The 23,428-nt window shown below is 50.8% G+C and overlaps 1 protein-coding gene across 4 annotated transcripts in view; it reads right to left on the bottom strand.

Annotated features, from left to right (window-relative positions):
* SLC47A1 (solute carrier family 47 member 1) overlaps positions 1–22,762 on the bottom strand; it is a 44,775-nt gene extending 22,013 nt beyond the window's left edge. For all 4 annotated transcript variants that reach the window (XM_003807275.6, XM_008959367.4, XM_008959366.5 and 1 more), the window contains exons 1-10: positions 22,555–22,762; positions 14,164–14,265; positions 10,156–10,224; positions 8,539–8,687; positions 7,027–7,069; positions 5,239–5,283; positions 1,408–1,505; positions 1,027–1,124; positions 808–921; positions 655–722 (exon numbers count right to left, since the gene is read on the bottom strand). In XM_003807275.6, coding sequence (XP_003807323.3) covers positions 655–722; positions 808–921; positions 1,027–1,124; positions 1,408–1,505; positions 5,239–5,283; positions 7,027–7,069; positions 8,539–8,687; positions 10,156–10,224; positions 14,164–14,265; positions 22,555–22,689 — 921 coding nt within the window. In that variant the 5' untranslated portion in view covers positions 22,690–22,762. The remainder of the gene's footprint in view (positions 1–654; positions 723–807; positions 922–1,026; positions 1,125–1,407; positions 1,506–5,238; positions 5,284–7,026; positions 7,070–8,538; positions 8,688–10,155; positions 10,225–14,163; positions 14,266–22,554) is intronic.
* Positions 22,763–23,428: the final 666 nt, after the last annotated feature.

Here is a 23,428-nt window from a genome sequence, read left to right as displayed (position 1 = left end):
CGTGGTGGCAGGCACCTGTAATCTCAGCTACTTGGGAGGCTGAAGCAGAAGAAATGCTTGAACCCGGGAGGCGGAGGTTGCAGTGAGCCGAGATCACACCACTGCACTCCAGCCAGGGCAACAAGAGTGGGACTCCATCTCAAAAAAAAAAAAAAAATCCCTTTAAGACCCTGCTTTCAGTTGTTTCGGGGATCTACCTTGCAGTAGCCACACTGTGTTTTCAGAGGCTTCAGAACCAGGCAGGAGCGGGCATAGTGACACAGGCAGCTTGATGTTTATGGTCATACACCCAGCCTCATCCCTCTGCTATGCCACCCACCTGGCCCCTCAAGGCATTTGTGTTGTGACAACTGAAAAAGATTCTAAAAGTGTGGAAACAAAATCAAATCTTTCAAGGGAAGATTCAGCTGGGAGCTGCGTTAGGAGATGGAGAACCAGCAGATCATGTGCAGTTTCTCTCCAGCCCCCCTTCAGTTCCTAGGGAAGATCCAGCTGTAGCAGAGGTACCCTCCCAGGCTCAAGGATGGGATTTGACTTTTGTCCATCATTTCACAAATGATTCATGTACGAATGCCTGTGCTCATCCATAGACTCTTTCAGATACCAAGCAAGGAAAACGCCTGGCACCTCCCCATGATCGGCTCCCCTGCTTACCATGTACACAATGATGGCCAGTTCATACACGATGGACTGAGCGCCCAGCTCCACCATGCCGAGGATGCCTGGTGAAGAAAGACAGCTGTCGCCTTGCACCCAGACAGGGCCCCCAGGTTCCCACCAGTCCCCGTCATCCATCCTCATACAGACCACTGAGGAAGCTCCCGACCTCATAGGCCCACCACTCCATGCACAGCATGAGCATGCTGGGGACGGCCAGGCGGAGGAAGGAGGCCCAGTCCTGCAGGCACTCGAGGGACCAGCCTGTGGGGGGGACACACACATTTCCAGGAGATCTGGCCATCGGGCTGGAACTCAACCTGAGACAAAACCCACATCCCAGTTGGAAGACAAAAGGGCAGTCATTACCTCCCCATGTAGCTTGATGCAGTTTTTTCCCGAGGATGTAGAGAAAGAGGAGTAGAGCCAGGGTGTACTGGGAAATCAAGTTTGCCAGTGCAGAGCCTCTGGAAAGAACAGTCCCAATGAGAGGGAGGTACCATCCTGCGCCTCTCCCTGCCCCACTCAGTGAGGAGGGGAGACTCATCCCTTCCCGTGCCGTCCTCAGCAGGCCAAGGTCTTCTTCCCAGAGCAGCCTCACCCTCCATCCCTGACAGTGCTTTCCACAGTGTGCAAGAAAGAGACCACACATGGACACAAGAACCAGCTGAAGAGCCCACTCTTCTCCCTCCTGGAAAAACCACATGCAAGTCATCCCTTCTCCCTGTCCCAAGAGTATGTTGGACTCACATCACCCCAAGATGCAGTTGATGGAGAAACAGATAGTTGGCGAGGGCATTGACAAGGTTGGCTGCAACTCCAGTTACGATCTGGGGCAGTACAATTCCCTGGAAAAAGGACACCGCATGCCATCCTTGAGATCCACAGAATAGGACTGCCTTTCTGCTACCCAAGCACACACAGGCTCCAGCTGGCCTGCTTAGTGGATGTCACAGGCATAGCTGGGGGGCTTAACTGGGGAGGCCATGTCCTTGTTGCTCCTGCCTTTCCACTCTCCCATCCCTTTCTCTTCCTTCTCTCTTTGAGGTATAAAGTGCGGAGTTCTGGCCACAGAGAGACACAGGCAAGATATGTTCAGCAGCAGGGAAGGAAGAAGATAAATGGCTTATTTCCAACAGTGCAAGGACTGGCAGGGGCTAAATTGGTCAACAAGGCACCTTTGACACTGGATGATAGGAGAAAATGAGAATACTTTCTTCACCAAAATAGAAATTCAGAAAATTGACCTAAGATCTTGAAGAAACTAGAGTTTCTTTCTAGAATACGGAAGGGATTCCAACATGTCTAACTTTCAAAAGTACAGGACTGGTGAAACATCCAGACTGTTTGGTGTCTCAAAGTAAGACAGGGTGTGAAAGTAAAATTACATCAGACCAAGGAAGTAAAACTCTGTCCTGCCCCGCATCCGGATAGAATAGCAGACGCAGATAAAGTCAGTGCAAACGTAAAAGGAAACCTCCTTTCTCCCAAGGTCACGCTGTCCCCATAAAGTGTCATTACTCCCCTAGTGGAATGACGAGTGCTTTCTGACTCACTGAGAAACTTTGTTGTCTAAAATCAGACTGTTCAGAAACATTGCTGTTTGAAATCATTTCAGTAAAAAGAAAACACCCCACTCTTGCGTGGAGGCTCAAAATCATGTCAACACAAAAAAGTAGCCTCAATTTCCAACCCAGGCACAGAGCTTCGTGGGAGGTCCTGGATGTGGCATTTTACATCTGTCCACCCTCAACATCCTTCTTAGCCTTGAGTTTCCAAAGGAGGAGCACCCGGTCCACGTCACAGCCCAGGCCTGATGTTGGGCCCCTCAGTCACAGATCTGCTCAGCGCCTATCAAACCATGGTTTCGCTTAAATGTCACCTGAACCCCACCCTTCTTCAAACCTTTATAATAACTTTTCTTCCTTTGCTGAGGCATCCCACAGCCTCTCTAGTCTCTCTCACTGCGACAGGCCGATAAACACAACTGCAAACCCACTGGCCTGCAGTCCTGTCTCTGGTGGTCTCAGGCTGATGGGGCCAGGACAATGGTCTTGGCCGACAACTTGTGTAGGCCACATATTTATGGGGAGGCCCTGGTTAGTTTGTAGCAAGGGAATTAGTGATCAGATTTACTTTTCAGGCAGATGGCAGTGGATGGAGACAGGTTAAGGTCCTCTGAAAGGACACAGAGGACAAATGGCAAGAAATGAATTCAGGGCTGGGCACGGTGGGTCACGCCTGTAATCCCAGCACTTTGGGAGGCCAAGGCGGGTGGATCACCTGAGGTCAGGAGTTTGAGACTAGCCTGGCCAACATGGTGAAACCCCATCTCTACTAAAAATACAAAAACTAGCTGGGCGTGGTGGCACACGCCTGTAGTCCCAGCTACTTGGGAGGCTGAGGCAGGAGAATCGCTTGAACCTCAGAGGTGGAGGTTGCAGTGAGCCGAGGTCACGTCACTGCACTCCAGCCTGGGCAACAGAGACTCCATCTCAAAAAAAAAAAAAAAAGGAAGAAAGAAATGAATTCAGGTGGTGGCATGGAGGATTGGGAGGAGGCAGAAGCTATAGGACCAGGTGACTGACCAGATGTGGGAGGGAAGGAAAGATGGAGTCGAGGATGTGACAGGGACAAAAAAGACAGGTTACTGGGAGCAAAAATGGCCGAGGCCACGGAATTCCACCCATTGCGATGGAATGGAAGGCAGAGGAGCAGGCTCGTGGGAGAACGAGAGGAGGTGGCCAAGCCTGCAACACGCATGCGTCTCCATGTCCAGTGGAGTCACCTTCTCCTCCAAAGCCCTCTTGACTCTCCTACTTGAAAGTCTCCCTTCCCCCGATACCATCTGGCTCTGTTCCCACCCTCCGCCCTCTCCGAGGGCATTCACTTTCTCCAAACTCCCAGCTGCTTCTCTTTGGTTCTACACTCAGCTAATGGTTGCCCTGTCTTCCTAGGGAAGGGCCCCAGGACAGAAACTCCTTCCACCCTGGGGGCCCAACAACCCCTGCCATTTCTGCAGAACCCACCCATCATCGTATCTCCCACTGCTCCCACAACGCAAACTCTTCATCACAGACCTTCACCATTATTTGTTTGGATCATGTCCATAACTCTCACCTCTTCCTCTCCCAATTAGTTAATTTCCCAAAACTAAATGCCCCAGCAGAGAACACAAGGCCCTGCGCACGCTGACGCTGGGCCAGCCCGCCTCTCGATGCCATCATCTCACTGCATCCCCTCCCACCGCAGTGGCCTAAAGAGACTCTGCGGGCCCCAGCCCCTAGGAACAGGATCTGCACCTGTCTAGGATCCCCTGCCTTCCTTCCCGACCTTGGAAACTCCACGTGTCCTCTGTAACCAAGTTCAAAGCTCCCAACCCATCTCAGCTCGTGGCTCCTACTTCCATGCCTTTCCCTGTGCCCCAGAGAACAGGAAAGAAGACTTTCACACTCATTGTCCTCAGCAGGTCACATCAGACCCTGAGGTTAGGGCCACCACAGTGGTTGGGGGACTGAGTCCAGGAGAAGACCTTGCAGGGTGCTAAGGCATCCATGCTGCCTTAGCAAGGGTCTAGATCAAAAGGAGACAGCCCAAAGCCGGATGAAATGTGTGGGTTTCCTTCTCTCTAGTCTACACCTATTTCTGATATGTCATTCTATGCTAATCGGGATTCTAAATATTCTTGTTTTGTTGATAGAGTAATATCCTGGCCGGATGCAGTGGCTCACACCTGTAAGTCCAGCACTTTTGGAGACTGAGGCAGGAGGATTGCTTGAGGCCAGAAGTTTGAAACCAGCCTGGGCAACATAGCAAGACCCCATATCTACTTTAAAAATTTTGTTCTAATAGAAGAATATCTTAACTTTAAGAACACTGCATAGGTGGGAAACTTCCTTTCTTCCTCCTCCCCTCCTGGCCCTTCCTGTTGCACATGCCTGGAGAGCCCGCCAGTGTGGCCGGGATCCATTGCCGAGTACCCCTGTTTACCTGGACTTATCTGGAAGAATGTAGAGAGTCCCACATATGCTGATTTCATAAATCCACCCCTACCAAGCCAGGGCCTTTGGCCCTGTTTAATCACATAGGAGGAGTTCTGGCTGACGTTAGGTGTCATTAGAGTTTGAGCTCTTACATCCTCAATGAGAAAAGTGGGGCCATTCAGACAGAACAGAGCAGACAGTTTGGTTCCCTCTCTGCCAGACGAGCTGCCCCCAGCCTGCGCTCTGTCTTAGGAGCAAATGGGCATGCACCCTTCTTTCCAGGACACTGCTTAAAATGCAGAGCCAAGGAACACTGCGGCTCTGAGCCCACCCTGCCAATGACAATATTTCCAAGTGGGAATTGGATAAGAGTTTTCCAGAGCCAAATATAATATGTTCTTTCCTTGATATCACTTAACAAACCTCTTGACATCCAAGTTCTGTGTGCACAACACTGAAAAAATATCTTTCAGTGGCTCCCAGCAGTGAGCTCCCTCCACCCTGGGGTCCCTGGTCCTGGAGTATCTTCAGGGCCCCCATTCCCAGAAAGGTACGAACTCCCATTAGCCTCCCAAAGGAAGAGAACAGTCAGTATTACCTGGTTGAGCAAATATTTAACTTGTAACATATAAAGAAAGGTTGCCTACAAGAGAACAAGAGAGATGAATGTTAATGTTTCAGCCTTGCCACACAGCAGTGAGGTCACACGGCAGGGAGCTAGGAGCCACAGCCAAGGCTCGGCTGCCCTCTGCTCCCGCACGGAGCCACAGAGGCTGTCGTCTCAGGACAGGGCTGGGGCCAGGGGGTTATGGCCCAGGGGCTTCCCACATCTTCTTTATGGGTGCATATGCCCCAAGCATATTCCCTCCATCTGGCAAAAGGAGGTGGAGTTTCCCTGGGTGAATGGCCAGGACTCTTCTGGGGACACTGGCATGGAAAGGAGGCCCCAGGCACACTCCAGATGGGCACCTCCATATAGACTGGTCCTATGTGGTGGAATCATGAAAGACTGTCACATTTACAAGGTTTCAGGATAAGTAAGTGAGCACACTGCCAATTGTGAGGGCAAATGGTGTCCCTAGATCCGTATGTTGAAGCCCTAGTCCCCAGTGTGACTATTTGGAGGTCCTCAAGGGGAGATTAAATTAAAATGAGGTCATTAGGGTGGGGCCCTAATCCAATAGGACTCGTGTCCTCATAAGAAGACAGGAGATACCGGGGGATGAATGCACAGGGGACAACCTGCAGAGGGTGGCCGTCCACAGGCCAAGGAGAGAGGCCGCAGAGGACACCAACCCTGCTGCACCTTGACCTTGGACTTCCAGCTTCCTGAACTGTAAGAAAATAAACTTCTGTTGTTTAAGCTCCCTAGTGTGTGGTATTATATTATGGAAGCCCCCACAGACTAATTCAGCTACAGCCTCCAGCTGAATAACAAACACTTAGCTCTCAGGCCAGGTGTGGTGGCTCACACATGCAACCCAACACTTCGGGAGGCCAAAGCAGATGGATTGCTTGAACCCAGGAGTTTGAGACCAGCCTGGGAAACATGGTAAAATGCTATCTCTACAAAAAATACAAAAATTAGCTGGGCGTGGTGGTGTGCACCTGTAGTATCGGCTCATCAGGAGGCTGAGGTGGGAGGATCACTTGAGCCAGGGAGGCAGAGGTTGCAATGAGTGAGGACTGTGCCACTGCACTTCAGCCTGGGTGACAGAGTGACACCCTATCTTAAAAAAAAAAATTAGCAAGACCCTGTCTCTACAAAATTAAAAAATTAGCCAAGTGTGGTGGCATGTGCCTGTAGTTCCAGCAACTCAGGAGGCTGAGGCAGGATGATGGCTTGAGCCCAGGAGGTCAAGGCTGCAGTGAGCTATGACGATCCCACTGTACTTCAGCCTGGGTGATGGAATGAGACCCTGTCTCAAAAACACCAAACAAACAAACAAAAAAACCACTTAGCTCTCATTGTTCATTGGCCACACACTGCTGTGTCAAACATTAACCCATGCTTAAGGTTCTGTGGTCAAACGCAGCAGACCAAAAAAAAGTCTAAAGGTTCTAAGTGACACCCTCAGGGGTTCTGAGATGGGTGAGACTTTGCCCTTGTTTACAATAAAAGTTTGCACTCTTCTCCATGGATGATTCTGGAGGTCTCTCCAGCTCTACTCCAGACGTCCTGGAGTAGCCTCAATCTTGGTGTTCCTTGAGATGAACATCTGTTGTGTCCTTAACAGGCATAAATAAAAACAGGCTTCCTTGAAGGCACCAACACCACAGATAAGAATCATCTAAGACTGAGCCAATACACTGAGCTCACAGATATGGTGGCTACCTTTCACCCACGGACCCCAAGAAGGGAATCTCTTAGCCCTTGAGCACTTACAGGAAGAGCTGGAATGAAGATCGTGACATAGGTCTGGGTAAGCCTAAATAACGAAAAGAAAAAGAAAACAAAAACTGTGATGGAGGCCTCTGTTTCCAGGGAAAGTTAGGCAGAAGAAAATAACTAAAACTGCCTTTTCCATTCTTGGCTGTTTCCAGATTAATGGGCTTAAGTTGCTGGAGCAGGCCGGGCGCGGTGGCTCACGCCTGTAATCCCAGCCTGTAATCCCGAGGCAAGCAGTTCATGAGCTGAGGAGTTCGAGACCAGCCTGGCTAACACGGTAAAACCCCGTCTCTACTAAAAATACAAATATTAACCAAGTGTGGTGGCGGCCGCCTGTAATTCCAGCTACTCGGGAGGCTGCGGCAGGAGAATCTTTTGAACCCAGGAGGCGGAGGTTACAGTGAGCTGAGATCACACCATTGCACTCCAGCCTGGGCAACAGGGTGAGACTCCATCTCAAAAAAAAAACAAAAATGCGGAGCAAATGTGAAAATTTACATATAGAGCTTGTCATCTTATAACCCAGATAACCTTTCTTGATTATTTTATATCTTTATGTCTAGGACAGGGTTTTTCAACCTCAGCACTATGGCCAGGTAATTCTCCACCTGTTGTGCGGTGCTGTCCCGAGCACTGCAGGATGTTCCACAGCCTCCTGCCTTCTACCAGGAGCACCCTCCTACTGCCAATTGTCAAACGTCTCCTGGGTTCAGAGCCGCTGGTCTAGATAAGAGCTTTAAAAGCTCTTACCCAATTAAATCAGTGGGTCTCAAACTTGACAGCACAGTAGAATCACCTAGGGTGCTTTGAAAGATACCGATACCCAGGCCTCACCACAGACCAATTAAAAGAGAATCCTGGCCGGGCATGGTGGCTCATGCACTTTGGGAGGCCGAGGCGACAGATCCCGTGAGGTCAGGAGTTTGAGGCCAGCCTCGCCAACATGATGAAACCCCGTCGCTACTAAAAGTACAAAAATTAGCCAGGCGTGGTAGCAGGTGCCTGTAATCCCAGCTACTCGGGAGCCTGAGGCAGGAGAATTGCTTGAACCCAGGAGGCAGAGGTTGCAGCGAGCCAAGATCGCACCACTGCATTCCAGTCTGGGGGACGGAGTGAGACTTGGTCTCAAAAAAAAAAAAAAAAGAAAAATCTTGGGTGGTAGGGAGCAGGGGCACAGGTGGGTTTGAAAGCACCCAGGTGATTTTAATATCAACGAAGGTCAAGAATAACTAAACTTTGAGCAAACGTCACAAACTACCATCCCACATGGAGGGTGCTTGCAAATCTATTTTCATTTAAAACTCTTAACCATGCAAGTCACCCAGGAGGCAAGGGGGAGTACATCTCAGATGCCAGGTGTGGAAAGTACTAAGACCTAGGAGACGTCAGCCAAGGAGAGATGAGCACCACCTTGGTGTGCAGCCTTGTCCCTGGCCCTGGCTGCACCCAGATAGGATAATCTTTCCGTGGGATGGACGCCAAGTCCCGCCGCGACAGGTTCCATCTTACCTGGACACATCTGGGTCCTGCCTGAAGAGCAGCAGGATGTGCTGGGTGTTGAGAAAGAGTGCCCAGCAGGGGAAGCAGCAGAGGAGCAGGACGAGCGCACTCCGCTGCAGGATCACGCCCACGTGCTTCAGGTTCTGGCTCCCATACGTCTGGGGTGCACACAGCCAAAATGAGCCCATTAGCACAGACCCAGCACCCCAGCTGTCCCCTAAAAGCCTTCAATTGTGCCACACAAAGAAGCAGGTTGGCTGGATAAGGTGGCTCACGCCTGTAATCCCCGCTACTCAGGAGGCTGAGGCAGGAGAATCGCTTGAACCTGGGAGGCAGAGGTTGCAGTGAGCTGAGATCACGCCACTGCACTCCAGCCTGGGGGACAGAGCAAGACTCTGTCTCATAAAAAAAAAAAAAAAAAAGAAGCCCATGGCCCTAGAGACTTTGCCCCAGTGTTTAGGTAGGAGAAGGATGGTATGAAAGATGCTTCTCAAACTCAGCTTCCAGTAGCATCACCAGGGGAACATTTTCAAAACTCTCACTAATGATATTCTGGACTTAATTCACACAGGGTAGGATTCAGAGATCCGTACCTTTTTTTAAAAAAAATTATATTTAAAACAATTTCTTTTGCAGAGGTAAACAATCTGAAATTCACACTTCATTTATTTTTAGAGACTGGAAAAAATTTTTTTTAGGGAGGCAAAGTTTGCAGTGAGCCGGGATTGTGCCACTGCACTCCAGCCTGGGTGACAGAGCCAGAGTCCATCTCAAAAAAAAAAAAAAAAAAGCCAGGCTGGGCATTGGGGCTCATGCCTATAATCCCAACATGTTGGGAGGCTGAGGTAGGAGGATTGCTTGAGCCCAGGAGTTCGAGACCAGCCTGTGCAACATGGCAAAACCCTATCTCTACAAAAAATTAGCTGGGTGTAGTGGCACATGCCTGTAATACCAGGTACTTGAGAGGCTGAGGCAAGAGGATCGCTGGAGCTCAGGAGTTCGAGGCTGCCGTGAGCAGTGGGTGTGCCACTGCAGCCTAGCCTGGGCGATAGAGCAAGACTCTGTCTCAAAACAAAACAAGCCAAATTTTGTACATCTTTTCAAGTCGTGCACATCTCTTCCAGCTCCAGGTTCAGTGACATCTCTGGTAGTCTGAAATTAACCAGAGGAAATACTTACACCCCTGGAACTGGCAAACACTGCCAGTCATGTGTTTCCCTCCTTCCCCTTTCACCCAAGGCCTGGTTGCTGAACATTTACCAGCCTGCCACTGGGTGGGGCCAGGCAAGCTGGGTTTTAACAAGCCCTCCAAGCTCAATCAATGCACGCTCAATTCTGAGAACCACAGAACTATACCAAATTCAAACGTGGGGTGCAATAGAAGGGAATTTTACAAAATGTCCCCTATTTGATCAAAATATAGGGTAAGGCAGTTGTGCAGACAAAAACTAGTTGACAAGGCTGAAAGAAACCTAGTGACATTTCAAAGAAAGCAGGCCAGGAGAAGAGGAGTTGCTGGCTGATAGGTGCTGCAAGTGCTGGCTGCTGAACTCTTCCTGCCAGTGGGGCTCTTCCATCTACACTTGAGAAAAGATGTTTGAGGTCACTGTGACCACTTCCATTTACCTGGGAGATGAGGGTGTCACAGGCAGAAGATAAGCCGAATCCCACTGAGACACCAGTGACATTGATAACCTGCAAATAAACCCAAAGATAAGGCCCTACAGAGTTAAAGGAGGAAAGGAAGACAAAATCCCTGTGTGTATTGATAAGAGCCTGCAAAGCTCCTCCTTCAGCATTCACAAGTCAATTTTACCAACTTTGTTAGCTGCCTGGACCCCACTCATACTGAAGCCATTCTCACAGGTTTAACAAGAATTCTGGACAGAACTATAATATATATATTTTTTGAGACAGAGTTTAGCTCTGTTGCCCAGGCTGGAGTGCAGTGGCGCGATCTCGGCTCACTGCAACCTCTACCTCCCGGGTTCAAGTGATTCTCCTCCTTCAGCCTCCCGAGTAGCTGGGACTACAGGCGTGCGCTACCATGACCGGCTAATTTTTGTATTTTTAGTAAAGACGGGGTTTCACCATGTTGGCCAGGATGGTCTTGATCTCTTGACCTCGTGATCCACCCGCCTCGGCCTCCCAAAGTGCTGGGATTACAGGTGTGAGCCACCGCGCCCGGCCTAGAACTATAGTATTAATCAGGCTGCACTTTGACCCACTTCCTTATAACTGAAAGTCATGTGGCACCAGACACTGGCCATGTACATCCCCACTGTTCCTACAGATGGGATTTCTGGTGTTACAATGATAAGGCTATTGTTTAAGAATTGTTGGCCAGGTGCGGTGGTTTATGCCTGTAATCCCAGCACTTTGGGAAGCCAAGGTGGGAGGATCGTTTGAGCCCAGGAGTTTGAGACCAGTCTAGGCAGCATGATGAAAACTCGTCCCTACAAAAGTACAAAAACTAGCAGGCATGGTGGCATGCTCCTGTAGTCCCAGCTATTTCCAGAGGCTGAGGTGGGACGATCACTTGAGCCCAAGAAGCAGAGGTTACAGTGAACTGAGATTGCACCACTGCACTCTAGCCTGGGCAATGGAGTGAGAACTTGTCTCAAAAAAAAAAATTTCTGGCCGAGCATAGTGGCTCACGCCTGTAATCCCAGCACTTTGGGAGGCCGAGGTGGGTGGATCGCGAGGTCAGGCGTTTGAGACCAGCCTGACCAATATGGTGAAACCCAGTCTCTACTAAAAATACAAAAATTAGCCTGGCATGGTGGCGGGCGCCTGTATTCCCAGCTACTCAGGAGGCTGAGGCAGGAGAATCACTTGAACCTGGGAGGCGGAAGTTGCAGTGAGCTGAGATCGTGCCACTGCACTCCAGCCTGGGCAACAGAACAAGACTCCATCTCAAAAAAAAAAAATTTATTAAGCAGAGCCTGAATTCCAGTGAAACATCTGACACCAACCAGTTTGCAGACCCACAAGGAGGAACTGAATCAGCATGAGAACACGGTTTCTTCATCTCCCTGTCCCATGACTTCATGCTGCACTCTTCAACCAATCAACAATCACACTTCAGCCCATTCGAAAATCCTAAAATCCTTAAACACCCTGCCCCAAACTCCTCAGAGAGACTGATTTGAGGTGTCCTCATTCAGTGGCCTTACAATTAAACCTCTTTCACTGTTGCAACCTGCCATCTCAGATTATTGACTTGTGACAAGCAAGTTGACAAGCCTATTACGGTTACAAGATCTTGGATGGGTAAGGACATGTACAAGTTTGGAAGGGGAAAAGCCTAGGCTAGAGGTGATTACCCAGGCTTTCTCTTTTAAAAAGTCACTTTGCTCTCCAATTTCGGGTATCAGGGACACTTCTTCCGGGAATGCAATGGCACAGTAACACAGAAAAGTCCGCCTGCTGGAGACCTAGCATGGCCTGCGTCCGTACCCTGAGGGGCACTGGGAGTGCAGAGGCGGTCTGAAGTCCGGACTAGTGCCAGAGGCTTTCCAGGTGTGCTCGCCTTCACCAGGGTCAGCAGCAAACCCTGAAGTTTCGAGGAGCCTAGAGCAGTGCCCCCCAAACCAGGGAGTGGTATCACAGGATGTCTGATGCGCTCCCCATCTGGAACCGGTACCTCCACTTGATTCTACAGCAGGGAACCTGTGGACAACAGCCCAAACTGCACCCAGCCTGGAAGCACTGACTTTGATAAGTCCTTGGCCACATCCTGTAATTCCTTGGCCAAAGAGAATCTGCTGAGGCTTGCTAAGTGCATTTCTGTCTTCTCCTCTATTGCAAATACAATACTTAAAAACAAAATGGATAATTAAGCCTGGGATTGTCCATGTTGCCCGCTAAAGCCAAAATAAAATAAGCCATGCTGGGTGCGGTGGCTCACGCTTGTAATCCCAGCACTTCAGGAAGCCGAGGAGGGCGGATTACGAGGTCAGGAGTTCAAGACCCACCTGACCAACATGGTGAAACCCCATCTCTACTAAAAATACAAAAAATTAGCTGGGTGTGGTGGCATGTGCCTCTAATCCCAGGCTGAGGCTGGAGAATCGTTTGAACCCAGGAGGTGGAGTTTGCAGTGAGCCAAGATGGCACCACTGCACTCCAGACCGGGCGACAGAGCGAGACTCCATCTCAAAATAAATAATTAAATAAAATAAAATAAGCCATGTATACTCATAGCTAGTTCCACATATACTTGGTGACTAGTTCCCAGGCGTTTCGCATAGTTCATGGATAGCAAACTCAAATGCCTGGCGAGACCAGGCAGATCAAGTGAAATTGTGTCTCTGTCAGGGCAGGAGGAAAGGGGAACATGCACCTGCCCGAGAGCCACTGAATCCACTTCTCTAGAAACAACCTAACTAGACAAACCAAGCCCTTTGTTCTTACATGGCCAGCTGACAATTCCTGGCTGAGATTGATGACATGTCTCTGGTTTTGGGGGTTTGCATCTATTATACAGAGAGGATTTGCGGTTCCTCCCGATTTTAAGTTTGGACACAAAGATCTAGATTTTTACCTTCCAGACCCATTTCTAGATTAGGACTCTCAGTAAGACAGACAACTGAGGAGTGGGCATGGGGGGAGTCAGTTCCTCTGAGGAAGTCAGACTGAACTCCCCTTTTACTGTTCCCCTCCCCCAACTGTGGGACCAAGAGTGGGAACGAGTTCCATGGATTAGAAATAAGATGATGTAGGCCGGGCGCAGTGGCTCACACCTGTAATCCCAGCACTTTGGGAGGCCGAGGTGGGTGGATCACCTGAGGTCAAGAGTTCAAGACCAGCCTGACCAACATGGTGAAACCCCATCTCTACTAAATATACAAAAATTAGCCAGACATGGTGGCAAGCACCTGTAGTACCAGCTACTCAGGAGGCTGAGACAGGAGAATTGCTTGAACCCAGGAATCGGAGGTTGCAGTGAGCCGAGATTACACCACTGCACTCCAACCTGGGTGACGGAGCAAGACTCCGTCTGAAAAAAAAAAAAGAAAAGAAATAAGATGATGTGAGGCTGGGCACGGTGGCTCATACCTGTAATCCCAGCACTTTCGGAGGCCAAGGCAGGTGGATTGCTTGAACTCAGGAGTTTGAGACCAGCCTGGGCAACATGGTGAAACCCCATCTCTACTAAAAATACAAATATTAACCAAGTGTGGTGGCACATGCCTGTAACCCCAGCTACTCAGGAGTCTGAGGCAGGAGAATCGCTTGAACCTGGGAGGCGGAGGTTGCAGTGAGCCGAGATCGCACCATTGCACTCCAGCCTGGGTAACAGCGCGAAACTTCATCTCAAAAAAAAAAAAAACCAAAATAAAATAAAATAAAATAAATGAGAAGATGTGATAGACAGGATAATGCCCCCCCAGATGTCCCCATCCCAATCCCCAGAACCTAGGAATCTGCAAGGTTACACAGCAAAGGGGAATTAAAGTTGCAGCACCTTGATTTTACGCCATGAAACCCACTTCAGACTTCTGCACTCCAGCACTGTAAGAGAATAAGTCTGTGTAGGTTTCAGCCACTACATTTTGATGATTTGTTATAGTAGCAGCAGAAGGCAAACACAGACAGTGTTGGTAAACCTGCCAGAAAGCCCACACGTACCGCAATCGCCAGCGTGACTGCATCCAGCTCCAGCTTGCCCAGGTGGCCACAGAACACGGAGCTTATGAAGCTGATCAGGAACACCATCAGCTGAACCAAGAACTGGGAAGAGAGGGGAATGGGAAGGGAGGTGAGTGCCCACCATTGCAGGGAAGCCTGGGGCCCCAAGTGTGACCCCGACCCAACAAGTCCAGTCAGAAGTAAAGAAATACAACTTCAGTGAGCCTCTGCCACCTTTCACAGGCAAATGTACAATTTCTGGGGCTGGGGATGGGAGGCTTCTTGAAATATTAAAACATTTATTTGCAACCACTGGGTCAGAATCACTTTTTTGAGAACTTCCCAGCCTTTTCAGCTTTTCTTTTTTTTGAGACAGAGTCTCACACTGTCACCCGGGCTGGAGTGCAGTGGCGCGATCTTGGCTCACTGCAACCTCCGCCTCCCGGGTTCAAGCAATTCTCCTGCCTCAGCCTCCTGAGTAGCTGAGATTACAGGCAGGCGCCACCACACCCACCTAATTTTTGTATTTTTAGTAGGGACAGAGTTTCACCATGTTGGTCAGGCTGGTCTCAAACTCCTGACCTCGTGATCTGCCTGCCTCGGCCTCCCACAGTGCTGGGATTACAGGCATGAGCCACTGCGCCCAGCCTGCCTTTCCGGTTTTTCAGTTCAGTTTCTCAAGCCATAGATCACATTAAATTTCCTCTGCAATCTGCAGAGGCTGCCTTCTGGGATAACCCCCTTGTTATCCAAGATTCCTAGTGAGGACTGGAGAGAATACAGCCTTCAACAACGAGAACACATTCCAGCAAGGAAGTCCGTAGACAGGAGGAGCTGGAGGTAGCGATGAGATCGTCCACTTGGAGTCCCAGCGGGATCCGGACTCTCAGGGTGAAACATTACAGGCCTGCTGAACGCCTTGCATTCTAGGAAGCCTCAGATGTGAGGGCAAATTCTGGAATATTGAACCATTCTTCCTCGAAATTCCAGTGGGCAATTCTATGAATTGCTCCACAGTGCTTTCACTGCATGATTGGATAATGAGCTTATTTCTGGAGGTTAACTTAAAATCACCTCCTGCCCCCCACCCACTAGACCCAGGCAGTCCAGTATCTCTCTTGGGGAAGCCCCTCTCCCCTGGCAGGCTACACGGCCCAAAATGGGGAGTTCACCTGACCCCTGCTCCCTAGGAGAGAATGGGTGCGTAAGGATTTGCTGCTGCCGCCGCTGCCTGCATCTGCCCCATGGGGCCCTCACTGAAGCCGATACCCCAGAGTTGGTGATGCTGCTGCTGGTCTAGCCACAAGGCCGCCTCTCACCGCTCTCAGGGAGAACAGAGTCCTCTGTGCTGAGCCCACAGAAAGGTCCCTCTTTTAGGGCTCCAATGACTTAGGTTCTAGAGCTGACCTCCACCAGCCTCACACACAGCCCATCTGCCAGCTCTGCAGCCATCCCAAAATTGCTACGTCAGGACCTCATCAGGCCCCCGAGCCATAATGGTTCCGATGATCTCCCTCTTTTCTTCCCTAGAATCCACATCCCGGGAGAGACCGTTTTCAACTCCTGTGATGGGCCCAGACCTTCAGAGCATGCACAGCCTGTTCCTAACCCTAGGGGGGTGTGTGTGTGTGTGTGTGTCTGTTGTAGGAGAAGTATCTTTCTTGTATGAATTCCTACATGATCCAGGCACTTCTCTCACTACCACAGAAGCCTAATCGCCACAGTCCCCCTGTTACTGAACGTGAGGAGCGCTTTTGCAATGTTCTGCGTAAGCCAAAATAAGACAGAAGATGGGAATAAAAAGGGGGTGGGGTGGAGGTGTCAATAAAAAAAGCTGACATGAAGAACCAGATGCTGTAGAATCTAAACCTAGAGCCAATGGATGCCCAGTAGGCCTGTACTGGTGCCACATGATTTGGGCGTTGTCACCACCCTTACAGATGTCCCCTGTGGTTTCACTGGGTGGAGCTTGGTGTCTCTTTAAATTGTGAATTCATGTATCTTTAAAGGCCACAGGGTCCCTTTTATTTGTAAACTCGGCATCACTTCCAAATCTGTTCAGTTCACTGTGCTTTAAGCTTTTGCACATCATCTGTAACAAACGGTTGTGTTCAGAGAATCTGTCTTCTCCTTTCCCACGGAACATCACGTTTACCCTCCACAGTTCCCTGCCTCCTTGCGGGCCACCTGTGAGCTGTTTTTCATGGCTTCACATGGAAGTGTGCTCGGTCTCCCCTACTGCCCGGCCTTTGGAGTGCTGCCCAGATCTTACCATCACAAATTGCACTGCCTTGAACATCTTTCTCACTTGGGTGGGGGCCAGTCCAAGGGAATCATTAGATGTCTCGGATACAAAAGGCCAGGAAGTTGAGCTGAGTTAGACTAATCCATGTGAGATGCGTCTTCAATGTCAATGCCAGCAAAAAGTTTTTTTGAGAGCTGCCGCAGCTCTGCCAGGGTTACGGCAGCAACCCTGTACTCCGACTGCCTGAGTCGGGCAGCCTCATGCAGTCAGCCCATCCTGAAAGTCCGTGCCAGGGATCTTGGCTTGAGTCCAGATTTACTAACCTCTTCTCAGATCCTGGTTTCAAGCCCTTTGGGTGAACGCTTGGCCATAGACTGTGGATCATGTACATAAGGGCCACCTGGGAGCCTTTGCCCTGGCCCATCGCAAGACCCAGGCGGTTAGGCCAGGCTCAGTGGCTCACGCCTTATAATCTCAACACTTTGGGAGGCCGAGGCAGGTAGATCACCTGAGGTCAGAAGTTCGAGACCAGTCTGGCCAACATGGTGAAGCCCCATCTCTACTAAAAATACAAAAAATTAGCTGGGTGCAGTGGTGCACACCTGTAATCCCAGCTACTCGGGAGGCTGAGGCAGGAGAATCGTTTGAACCCAGGGGGCAGAGGTTGCAGTGAGCGGAGATCAAGCCGCTACACTCCAGCCTGGGTGACAGAGAGAGACTCCATCTCAAAAAAAAAGACCCAGGAGTTCCCTGGGGCTGAGGAATCTTCATTTCAGTATATCCCCACGCTCCGTCATACACACCAGGCAAGATGCATGTGGTCCAGGGCCACACTTTGAGAGTGCTCCAGACCCTCTGGGACTGTGCTGTCACAGAGCATATTTCTGTGCCCGGGGAATGAACCAATTCTGGACAAAGGCCTGTTCCGCTAGATGTCTCAGCAGCTGCTGTCTGAAGAACAGCCTGAACTGGCAGTGGCTTGGACAGAGCTGAATGGATGACAGAAATTGCCAGACTGGGCCGGGCACAGTGGCTTATGCCTGCAATTGCAGCACTTGGGGAGGCTGAGGCAAGAGGACTGCTTGAGCCCAGGAGTTCAAGACCAGCCCAGGCAACATTTTGTAGAGACCCCGTCTCTACAGAAAATACCAAAAATAGCATGCGTGGTGGCATGCACTTGCAATTCCAGCCACTCAGGAGCCTGAAGCAGGAAGGATCACTTGAGCTCAGCTCACCACTGCATTCCAGCCTGGGTGACACAGCGAGACCCTGCTTCAAACAAAGAAACTTCCAGACTGACCGTGCTTCCGTCCCTTCTTGTCACAGTGACCCTGCTCAGATTTTGGCCAGACAACAATAAGCAAACTTGGCAGTCAGATAAAGACCTTCAGCGCCTGGCAGCTTTAGAAGTTGCTCTCCAGGGCCAGGCACCTCCAGACAGCCTCTCCTATCCCCTCCCATGATTGCTGAAAGTTCACTCACTGGAAAGAAGCTGAGAGGTCACCTGGGACAGCCCCCCTTCTTTTACATGTGAGGAAGCACAGCCCAGGAGGTTTCGCAACTAGCCCAGCCACCTGACTCTCAACTCAGATGGTTACATACGGCCACTGTCTTTGGAGCACAAAGTACATCCCAGCACTGGGGGAACAGGTGTGAGTTAGACACCATTACTCCATTCCTGCCCCACGGGACCCACAGTACAGATGGTCCTGACTTACAATTTTTCAGCTTTGCAATGGTGCAAAAGCAATGTACATTCAGTAGAAACTGTACTTGGAATTTGGGATATTGATCTTTTCCCGGGATAGTGATGTGTAGTCTCAGACTTGCAGTGCCTGTCAGGGCAGTGGGCCATCAGCCCTGCCATCACGAGAGCAGGCAGCTGACACTCTACAGTGGACTGTGTTGCCAGCGTTTTTTGGGTATTTTGTTTTGTGTTTTTGCATCCCATCATAACTACAAAATGGCCATCTGTGCCTCCTGCTTCTGGGGAAAAGAAGGCAGCTATTACTCTTGCAATGGAACTGAAGATAATTGGCCAGCATGGGGGTAGCATGCGTCCCACGCAAGTCAGGACTCTCGCAATCCGTGATCTCATCCTTTAGAGGCATTTTGACTTAATGATATTTTCAGTGCATATAACCCCATCGTAAGCCAAGGAGCATCTGTGGAATAGGGAAAGATGTTCAAAACGTAATAAATAACACAGCTCAAGACATTTGCATGATGAGCTGTGGGGTGCAGCAGAGAATTCAGAGAAGGTTTCTGCGGGAAATGAAGTGGGGCTGAAACCTGCATGATGAACAAGTCAATGTCAAATAGTCAGGTGCCGGAGACTTGTCTGTCGGGGAGGACTTTCCAGGCTGAGGCACTGAAAGGAGGCTGGGTGGAGGGTGTAACCAGGAGACAGGGATGAGAGATGAGGCTGGAGGCCTGGCCAGGGCCAGGCCATAGAGGGCTTTGCAGAACCAAGGAAAGGGTTCTGAGCAGGAGGCACAAGCTCAGATGTGCGTTTGAAAAGGACTTGGTGGCTCCATTTGGAGCATGAGAGCGGAGATACGAAAAAGTGGATCCCTCTGAGAGGTATTTAAGGAGCTAAAGCCAAAGGCCTTGGTGAGGACGGATTGGAGGAGGGAACGGGGAGTAGAGGCGTGGGGGCTGGACCTCACCCGGCTTTCCTCTGTCCAGCTCCTGCCATCTTTGACTACTTCCTCTCACCCTTTGAATGGAAGGAACCACCTTCCCTGTAGGTCTTCCCCTCCTCGGGCCTAGGCCTGTCTGTCTCTGACCAGGCTTCCCCTGCAGAATCTGGTGTCAGTAACCACTTCCTGATCAATATCTTCCCCATTGCCTTCAGGATACAATTCAAAAGATCAGCCTGCATTTTTTCCTTTGTGTGTCCCAGGTAAAGCGGTTCTCTCCAGATCCCCCACCTCACCCCCCTCAACCTGCCTGCCTTCTCTGATATTTCTGCCCTGTAACCCTAGAAGGTCCGCCAGCTCCTTCCCACACAAGTGGAAACATTTCCCTGAGCTGGGGCCTGGGCTATCCCACCTCTGTTACATCCCGGGCAATGCCCGGGGGTCCATCTTTGGGGTTACTTTTCAGAACTTTTGCTGTTTTGATTCAGCCAGGTGATGAGAGGCTGATGACCAAGAGAAGGCACAGCTGGAGTACCTGAGGCCAGGTATCTGCACGTTCCCTCCCTTGCAAATCCAGTCTTCCTCAAGCTTTCTCCAGGATAAAATGGATGCATCTTTTGAGAAATAAGCTCCGTTCGGCTCACATTTCCATTGTGTTATGGGTTACTCTCTTTACAAAGCCCTCATTTAAAGCCCAGTGAGACCTCAAGGGTCAGGGTTAACTTGAGAGGTCTGGAAGGGAGATGGCAAATGAGAGAGAAAATTACAGAGAGGAGAGCCAGACAGGGCATCTTCCTCATGTTATGTTGGACACTTGGAGAAGAAAGTATTGGACAATGAGCATGGGAAAAGAAGGGGGTGGTCTCTCCTTATCCCATGCCCTTTAGTAAACAGAAAACTTTACAGCAGATGGGATTAGAGATGGGAGACAGACCCAGGCCGGTCCACATACACTTCATGAGAGACTAAGCAGGTAGCAAAACTCTACAATCACATTTTCACAAAGCAGAGACACACACACACAAAGGACTAGAAGGAAAGCTCCCAAATTACCTCTCAGCGGTGAGATTTCAGAGGGTTTTTTCCTTTTGTTGGTCTTGGTTTTCTATTTTTTTCTACAGTAAATATGCATGACATTTGTAATAAACACAATGGTATACATGTATGTACATACAAAGAGAAAAGGTGAGGTCCCCAGCATGTCAGTCTAGTGCTCATCCCTGGAGACCTGGAGAGGTCCCCCACATCAAGGGGATCAGGCTACTGGGAGGGCTGGATTTCAGAAACCTGCCCTGTTATTATTATTATTATTATTATTGCTATACTATTAAAGCAATAACAGGCTGGGCAAGGTGGCTTATGCTTATAATCCCAGCTCTTGGGAGGCCAAGGCAGGAGGATTGCTTTAGCCCAGGAATTCAAGCAATGGGCAACACAGGGAGACCCTATCTCTAACCCAAAATACAAAAATTAGCCAGGCATGGTGGTGTGTGCCTGTAATCTCCGCTACTCCAGAAGTTGAGGCTGCAGTGAGCTGTGATCACACCACTGCACTCCAGCCTGGCCGACAGATCAAGACCCTGTCTCAAAAAAAAAATAATAATAATAATAATAAAACAATAATAGCCTTAGAAAGCCCCTTCTCACAGCAGCTCTGTGAGGGAGTGTTGAGCCAAGACATGATTATTATCTCCATTTTACAAATGAATATGCAGAGACCAGAAGAGGTTAAGAGGCTGTTTCAATCTGCACAGCTGCTTCCTGACTTACTTTCGGAGGTCAAAGCAGGGCACGCAGCCCCAGGTCTTGAGATTCCAAATCATGAGGTGTTTTTTTGCCCAGGCTGGAGTGCAATGGCGCGATCTGGGCTCACTGCAACCTCCACCTCCCGGGTTCAAGCGATTCTCCTGCCTCAGCCTCCCAAGTAGCTGGAATTACAGGCGCCTGCCACCATGCCCAGCTAATTTTTATTTTTTATTTTTTGTATTTTTAGTATAGACGGGGTTTCACCATGTTAGCCAGGATGGTTTCAATCTCTTGACCTCGTGATCCGCCTGCCTTGGCCTCCCAAAGTGCTGGGATTACAGACGTGAGCCACCACGCCCAGCCATGAGGTGTTTTTGTTTTGTTTTGTTTTGTTTTTTGAGACCAAGTCTTACTCTGTTGTTCAGGCTGGAGTGCAGTGGCACCATCCTGGCTCACTGTAACCTCCACTTCCCAGGTTCAAGTGATTCTCGTGCCTCAGCCTCTGGAGTAGCTGGCACTACAGGCGCCCGCCACCACGTCTGGCTAATTTTTGTATTTTTAGTAGAGACGGAGTTTCACCATATTGGCCAGGCTGGTCTCGAACTCCTGACCTCAAGTGATCCATCTGCCTCAGCCTCCCAAAGTGCTGGGATTACAGGCGTGAACCACCGCGCCCGGCCCCAAATCATGAGTTCTTTCTGGTCTGTGAGAAAGCATGGCTGATGGATCTTATTCCATGGCTTTGACCTCGGCATTACTCTTGCTGTCCTGCACACCACAGCGGGTGCCACAATATCCCACAAACTACCGAGCCCCCACTCCAGGGGCACAGCGGCCCCCCTCAGCCCACGCAGGTGCAGAATGTGGGCCTCAAAGTCAAAAGCTTATTCACGCCTTAAGTGCATACCAGTTGCTTCTTCTGCCGCGTCCTACCCTCTCGGTTTGAAAACCACCCAAGCTGGCAGGAGAACGTGGATAGGATTGTGTTTTTGTGGTTTTAAAAACCACATTATTTTTAGGAGACAAGGCAGAAACAGCCCTAACCTAATGATTAAAAAGAAAAGAATCCCACAGATAAGAACACCTCGACCCCACAAAGAACCACATTAAAACCCCTTTTTTCTTTCACATACATAATTACTGGCGGGGAGGGGGTGGTACAGGATGCCTCTGGTTTCCTCGGTAGAGGTTGACGGAATTCTGAAGAAATCATTTCGCAGCTCTGAGTCCACGTCAGACCACGCACCCCCTCCTCCGTGCCTCGGGATTATTTAGATCGCAGAGCTCCCGAACTTTTTACCGCTGCTTTTCAAAGAAACAAGTTCCCTTGTGTTTTGAAGTTCAGGCAACTTGCGCTTTATTGGCCGGAATCAGCTCCCAGAGAAGGCACCCCCGGATGCAAATGCAGCCTGGACCTGGTAGAGCCCCGTTAGGCGCAAAGGTCCCAGCTCTCCGATGTCTCCTGGCGCAGGAGGCTGGAGCCGCCGGCCTCTCCAAGCCAACGTGCGCCCGGGCGCGTACCAGCCGTTCCCGCAGTGCCCCGCGGGGCCCCCAGTCGGGTGGTGCGGAGCGGAAAGCGGCCGGGACGCAGGCAGAGGAGCTGGGGTGCCCGCCCGGCTCCTGGCACGATGCTCCCCGGAGCCCGCCGGCGGACAGCTCGCTCGGTCCCCAAACCCCGCCAAAGTCACCCGCGGAGGCAGAAATCACCAGGTCCCCAGCCCGCCGGTACCGGCCTGCCACCGAGGCCACCTTACTCACCGCGGGGCCAGCCAGGACCAAGAGCGCCCGCAGCTCTTCTCGGAAGGCGGACAGCCGCAGGCAGCGCGACCCATGGACCTCAAGGGTGGCCTCCGGGCCTCCGCGCACTGGCGCGGGCTCCTCAGGAGCCTCCATGTGACTCGCGCGCTGCGGCCGGGTAGCGCGGAGGCCGGCAGTGGGTACCGCGCAGCGCAGCCTGCTCTGCAGTCCCCGCCCCGGCCGCCCGCCCAGAGCCCGCCCCGCGCCTGGCGCCCGGGGGCCCGACTGAGCGCGCAGCCAGGCCTTGGGCGCGCCCCTTGCACCTCTCTGCACCACTGCGGACGCCTGCGGGTCTTGCAAAGACCAAGGAACTCCTGCACTTGGAAGGCAAAGTTTGAAAAAGCTCTGGAAACTAACGGAACGCGCTCCGGGGGCTGGGTCCTCCAAGTCTCGGACGCCAGGACTCACCCCGGCTCTGCACCTCCGCTGGGGGTTTCAGGTTCTGAATGACCTGGCGTGGAAGGACCCAGAGGCCTCGAGCCGTGACTCGGTTAGCACCCCGCGGGGTGTATGGGTTGGGCGCATTTGCTGTGCAGATTGAGTTGGGTACACCTTTGATGCTGGTTAGGGTGTTGCATACTCCTCTCCTCTCATCAGTTGTTCCATTAGAGAACTTAGAATCTACCAGGATAGAGCAACATGCTCCCATTTGCCAAGTAGCACAGTTTGTGCCAGCTGGTCGTGTTGGAAGTTTATCCATCAAGCCTGCTGTGGGAGTACGAGAGGCTGTGGCCCAGAAGGGCAGGAGCAGCGCGCTTTCCTCCCAGAGCCTCAGCTTCCTCATCTGCAAACGTGAAAGAACACTGGTCGCCAGCTGTGAAGACTGGGGTTGCCT

Source organism: Pan paniscus, chromosome 19, assembly GCF_029289425.2.
Source record: "Pan paniscus chromosome 19, NHGRI_mPanPan1-v2.0_pri, whole genome shotgun sequence".
Classification (NCBI taxonomy): domain Eukaryota; kingdom Metazoa; phylum Chordata; class Mammalia; order Primates; family Hominidae; genus Pan; species Pan paniscus.
Note: the sequence above shows the minus strand (reverse complement) of the source record. Positions and strands in the feature narration are given on the sequence as shown.